The 6,415-nt window shown below is 51.7% G+C and overlaps 1 protein-coding gene across 2 annotated transcripts in view; it reads right to left on the bottom strand.

Moving 5' to 3' along the window:
* Positions 1-5,127, bottom strand: part of tbrg1 (transforming growth factor beta regulator 1) — a 76,200-nt gene extending 71,073 nt beyond the window's left edge. Inside the window, exons 1-2 of one of the 2 annotated variants that reach the window (XM_085970132.1) lie at positions 4,882-5,127; positions 2,230-2,396 (exon numbers count right to left, since the gene is read on the bottom strand). In XM_085970132.1, the coding sequence (XP_085826258.1) occupies positions 2,230-2,396; positions 4,882-4,992 (278 nt within the window). In that variant the 5' untranslated portion in view covers positions 4,993-5,127. Of the gene's footprint in view, positions 1-2,229; positions 2,397-3,837; positions 3,862-4,881 lie in introns of those variants that run through there. The other variant, XM_085970134.1, reaches the window with a different exon arrangement.
* Positions 5,128-6,415: the final 1,288 nt, after the last annotated feature.

The following is a 6,415-nucleotide window of genomic DNA, read 5'->3' on the forward strand; positions in this document are numbered from 1 at the left end:
TGCACCCTTAACTGTCAGTTTCCATCAATCACCCTTCAAATTTACCCGTAGCCACTTTAAGGCAGGAACATAACATATAGAGTCTAACCACCTCCCCTTGACATTCAGCGGCATTACCATCGCCAAATCCCCCACCATCAATAACCTGGGGGTCACCATTGACCAGAAACTTAACTGGACCAGCCATATAAATACTGTGGCTACAAGAGCAGGTCAGAGGCTGGATATTATGCGGTGCATCTCACCTCCTGACTCCCCAAAGCCTTTCCACATCTACAAGGCACAAGTAAGGAGTGTGATGGAATACTCTCCACTTGCCTGGATGAGTGCAGCTCCAACAACACTCAAGAAGCTCGACACCATCCAGGACAAAGCAGCCCGCTTGATTGGCCCCCCATCCACCACCTTAAACATTCACTCCCTCCACCACCGACGCACCGTGGCCGCAGTGTGTACCATCTACAAGATGCACTGCAGCAACTCGCCAAGGCTTCTTCGGCAGCACCTCCCAAACCCACGACCTCTTCCACCTAGAAACATAGAAGATAGGAGCAGGAGTAGGCCATTCGGCCCTTCGAGCCTGCTCCGCCATTCAACGAGATCATGGCTGATCCTCCAAATTCAGTACCCTGTCCCTGCCTTCTCCCCATATCCCTTGATCCCTTTAGCCTTAAGAAATATATCCAACTCTTTTTTGAATATATTTAATGAACTGGCCTCCACCGCCCTCCGTGGCAGAGAATTCCACAGGCTCACCACTCTCTGGGTGAAGAAATTCCTCCTCATTTCAGTCCTAAATGGCTTACCCCTTATCCTTAGACTATGACCCCTGGTTCTGGACTCCCCGGCCATCATAAACATCCTTCCTGCATCTAGTCTGTCCAGGCCTGACAGAATTTTATAGGTTTCGATGAGATCCCCTCTCAATCTTCTAAACTCCAGTGAGTATAATCCCAATCGACACAATCTCTCCTCATACGTCATTCCTGCCATCCCAAGTATCAGCCTGGTGAATCTTCGCTGCACTCCTTCCATGGCAAGAACGTCCTTCCTCAGGTAAGGCGACCAAAACTGCACACAATACTCAAGGTGCGGTCTCACCAAGGCCCTGTACAACTGTAGCAAGACATCCTTGTTCCTGTACTCGAACCCTCTTGCTACGAAGGCCAACATACCATTTGCCTTCTTAACCGCCTGCTGCACCTGCATGCTTACCTTCAGCGACTGGTGCACAAGAACACCCAGATCACTTTGCACTTCCCCTTCTCCTAATCTATTGCCATTCAAATAATAATCTGCCTTCCTGTTTTTGCCACCAAAGTGGATAACCTCGCATTTATCCACATTATAGTGCATTTGCCATGTTTCTGCATGGGGAGGACAAGGGCAGCAGGCGCATGGGAACACCATCACCTGCAAGTCACACGCCATCCTGCCTTGGAAACATATCAGCCGATCCTTCATCGTTGCTGGGTCAAAATCCTGGAACTCCCTCCCTAACAGCACTGTGGGAGCACCTTCACCACAAGGACTGCAGCGGTTCAAGAAGGCGGCTCACCACCACCTTCTCAAGGGCAACTAGGGATGGGCAATAAATGGTGGCCTTGCCAGCGACGCCTCATTCCCATGAACGAATTTAAAAAAAGACTGGACCAGATGATAACAGGGAAAGCAGTGGGAGGGACCCTTGAGAGCAATGAGGGCTGCAGACAGGTCACAGACTGACCAGCAGAACCTGATGGTCCAAGAGGGACACAGGGCAGTTGGAGTCAATCTCCCCCGAGCCCCGCTCCTCCAAAAGGATGCTAGGCCCTGTTCCCCCAATACTGCCAGATTCCAGCAACCTGCCCATGCTCAAAATCACCTGCTGGATCTCAGAACCCCTCCCCATTCTAAACTTTATCCCCACCCAAAATCCCAGGACCCCCTGTGCTTAACCCCACCCCGAGACTGCGACCCCAGTGTTCCCCGACCCAAAGACCTCCCTCCCCAATGGTGCTGCATCCCAGGACCCCTCTCCCGGACAATCTGGTTTAGTGCTGCTGATTGAAAAGCAAATATTGACCAGGACACCAACATAAAAGGAGACAACAAAGGGTGACTGAGAAGCATGAGTAATTGCACCGAGACCTCCCTTTAAAACAGTTAGTGTTTTATTACCAAAGAGTAGTGAGTCACTCTCCCGCCCCCCCGTTAATGAAACATGAAAGTACTGACAGCAAAACTTACGTTTCCAGTGCTTCACTGGTTCCGGACAAGATCGTCACGTTATCGAGGGCCGGGAAGAGAGAATAATTCCCCTGTCCATCGTGGTCCATTTCAGATTCAAAATTGGAAAGAGAATTCATGGTGTCGATAGGAGATAGGGACGTCTCTGGCGAATGACTGCTTGTGGACTATTCAGGGCAAAAACACACACAGCTCCAATTAATTTTAAAATGACTCTGCTTCTTATCCAATCACTCACTACAATGCTTAATATTGCGATCAGTGTCTGACACTAGGGCAGTGTTGTCACTCAGAGGATGGGATGCTTCCTATCGATAACTAGCAAAGAACGTCAGCTTGGCTACAAATCAGGACTTCCGTTTTTAAGCTTTTCTGTTAAAACTGTTGAGGTGTAAGAGTTTCACTTTGGGATTTCAGCGCAGTGTAATTTCTACTCTCTGCCCACTTGAGCTGTGAAAGGGAATGGTGGTGCAGCGGCGTTTTGGTGCTGGAGTCTGTGGGTTCAAATCCCACCATGGCAAGTTTTACATCGAGTCTGTAGCACAGAAACAGGCCATTCAGCCCAACAGGTCTACGGCATCGTATATGCTCCACACGAGCCTCCACCCACTCTACTCCATCTCAGCCTCTAGTGCTTTCCAATTTTATTCCTCTAGAAATGAACCACAGTGCTTGATTTGCACATTTTTAAATGGCCTTATTAACCTGCGTCGCTACTTTTAGTGATTTGTGTAACTGTACCACTCAATCCTGCGTGTCCTTCTATTTCTTTTTGCCCTAATGTGTTTATCTAGCTTTCCCTTGAGTGCACCTCTGCTATTCGCCTCACCATTCTTTGGGTAAAGAAGTTTCTCCTGAATTCCCCATTGGATTTATTAGTGACTATCTTATATTTTGGCCTCTAGTTTTGGACTCCCCACAAATAGAAACATCTCTATGTCTACCCTATCAAACCCTTTCATAATTTTAAAGAACTCTATCAAGTCACCCATCAGTCTTCTCTTTTCTAGAGAAAAGAGCACCAGCTTGTTCAGCCTTTCCTGATAAGTATATCCTCTCAGTTCTGGTATCATCCTTGTGAATCTTTTTTTGCACCTTCTAGAACCATAGAAACACAGCACAGGAGGAGGCCGTTCGGCCCATCGTGCCTGTGCCGGCTCTTTGAAAGAGCTCTCCAATTAGTCCCACTCCCTGCTCTTTCCCCACAGCCCTGCAAATTTCTCCTTTTCAAGTATTTATCCAATTCCCTTTTGAAAGTTACTATTGAATCTGCTCCCACCGCCCTTTCAGGCAGCGCATTTCAGATCACAACAACTCGCTGCGTAAAAATTTTTATTCTCATCTCCCCTCTGGTTCTTTTGCCAATCACCTTCACTCTGTGTCCTCTGGTTACCGACCCTCACAGAATCACAGAATCTACAGTGCAGATAGAGGCCATCTCGGCCCATCAAACCCGCACCGACACACATCCCACCCCATCCCTGCAACCCCACGTATTTAATCCCCTAATACTAAGGGTCAATTTATCATAGCCAAATCAACCTAACCTGCCACTGGAAACAGTTTCTCCTTATTTACTCTGTCAAAACCCTTCATGATTTGGAACACCTCTATTAAATCGCCCCGTAACCGTCTCTGCTCCAAGTGGCTCGGTGTCACATGTTGTTTGGTAACGCTCCTGTGTTGCGCCTTGGGATGTTTTACTCCATTAAAGGTGCTATGTAAATCTCCAGTGCCTCTATATCCTTTTTAAAATATAGAGATCCTCAGCTTCTGGTTTAGGAGTAATCCACAAAGCAACGGGCCTGAGGCCCCAGCCCCAGCAAATTGAAAGAGCTCAAAACAACAAGTGAGCAGCATAGCAACAGATATAAATAAGACCGGGCTTCGAGGGCAAGATTGCACCCCTGCACTAGGGTGAAGTATTGGTGGTTACGTCCCACTGGCGTGATGAATTAAGAACATTGTGCCATATACTGGCACAGCTTCAAGCTAACTCAGCTAGTGTGTTTATTGGCAACAGTAAACCATGTCACCCTGGCCTACAGCGAGGGCCCAGCGACCCAGGCCCCGGGGGGTGAGGGCCCAGCGACCCGGGCCCCGGGGGGGTCAGGGCCCAGCGACCCGGGGTCAGGGGTCAGGGCCCAGCGACCCGCAGGAGTCAGGGCCCAGTGACCCGGGCCCCGGGGGGTCAGGGCCCAGCGACCCGGGCCCCGGGGGGGGGTCAGGGCCCAGCGACCCGGGGTCAGGGGTCAGGGCCGTGGGACCCGCAGGAGTCAGGGCCCAGTGACCCGGGCCCCGGGGGGTCAGGGCCCAGCGACCCGGGGGGGCTCAGGGCCCAGGATCAGGGCCCAGGGGCCCGGGGGGGGAGCGGGGGTCAGGTCAGGGCCCAGCGACCCGGGCCCAGGGCCGGGCCGCTCTGGTTGGCCGGTTCCTGGAGTTTTCATCACATGGCCTCGCGCCGCCCCTCCCGGTCAAACAGCCGGCTCCGGCTCCGGCTCCGCAAATTAATGGTCAATTCCTGGAGACTCCAGGGCAGGCCGGGAGGGTTGCCAAGCCTCCCACTCCCTTCCCAACCAGTGCGCGGGCGAAGCGGGGCGGGCAGTGCAGGAAAGGCCGCTGGAAGCGCCGGGCCCCGCGGGGGACACTCACCACGGGCAGCAGGATGGCGGGTTTGTGTCCGTGTCGGAGCTGCTCCTTCCCGTGGATCATCGGCGACTTGTGGAGAATCTCCCCTTCCGTCTCCAGGCTGTGAGACTCCATCCCGGAGCGGGCCAGCGGCGGCGGGGGAGATCGCGGGCCTTCCCGCGGCCTACCGGGGCCGCTTCGGGAACACTCGGGGCCGCCCGGGAACGTTCGGCAGTGCTCGGGGCCGCTCGGGAACACTCGGCAGTGCTCGGGCTTTTCCGGCGACTCTCGGGGTGTTCGGCGCTCCTGTGGTTTCACTCCTTAAAGGAGCCCCGACCATCCTCGTCATCAACAACAACTTGTATTCATACAGCGCCTTTAACGCAGTAAACCGTCCCAAAGCGCATAGGAGCATTATAAAACAAAATTTGATGCCGAGTCACATAGAGATATTAGGGCAGGTGACCAAAAGCTTGGTCAAAGAGGTAGATTTTAAGGAGTGACTTAAAGGTGGAGAGAGAGGCAGAGAGGTTTAGGGAGGGAATTCCAGAGCTTAGGGCCTGGGCAACAGAAGGCCCGGCCGCCAATGGTGGAGCGATTAAAATCAGGGATGCTCAAGAGGGCAGAATTAGAGGAGCGCAGATATCTCGAGGGGGGTTGTAGGCAATGTTCCCTTTTAAGCTACGTGGCCGCACAGCGCTCCAGGTAACCTGTGCTACCGGCTTGTCTATACAGAAACCGCACCTGCGCGGTATTTATGAATGGCCCGCGTAACCCCTTCAGGGACCGCGCGGAGCCAAAAAAAAAAGAGCATTAGTTGTAGGGCTGCTGGAGATTACAGAGATAGGGAGGGGCGAGGCCACGGAGGGAATTGAAAACAAAGATTGATTGATTGAATATTAGATTGGTTCCTGGGATGAGAGGGTTGCCCTATGATGAGGGATTGAGTAGACTGGGCCTGTACTCACTGGAGTTTAGAAGAATGAGAGGTGATCTCATTGAAACATATAAGAGAGTCTAGAACTAGGGGACATAGTCTCAGGATAAGGGGTCGTGCATTTAAGACAGATGAGGAGGAATTTCTTCACGCAGAGGGTTGTGAATCTTTGGAATTCTCTTCCCCAGAAGGCTGTGAATGCTGAGTCGTTGAGTATATTCAAGGCTGAGATCGATAGATTGTTGGACTCTGGGGCAATCAAGGGATATGGAGATCAGGCGGGAAAGTGGAGTTGAGGTCAAAGATCAGCCATGATCTTATTGAATGGCGGAGCAGGCTCGAAGGGCTGAATGGCCGACTCCTGCTCCTATGTCTTATGTTCTTATGATGAGAATTTTAAAATTGAGGTATTGCTTAACCGGGAGTCAGTGTAATGAGCACAGGGGTGATGGGTGAACGGGATTGGTGCGAGTTAGGATACGGGTAGCAGAGTTTTGGATGAGCTTAAGTTTATGGGAGTCTGACGAGCAGTGCGTTGGTATATCCTACTGCCCCTATCCTAACTCGCACCAATCCCGTTCAACCATCACCCTTGTGCTTGTTACACTGGCTCCCAGTTAA

The sequence above is a fragment of the Somniosus microcephalus genome, chromosome 29 (genome assembly GCF_052327205.1).
Source record: "Somniosus microcephalus isolate GS21.2 chromosome 29, FLI_Smic_1.0, whole genome shotgun sequence".
Taxonomy (NCBI): Eukaryota; Metazoa; Chordata; class Chondrichthyes; order Squaliformes; family Somniosidae; genus Somniosus; species Somniosus microcephalus.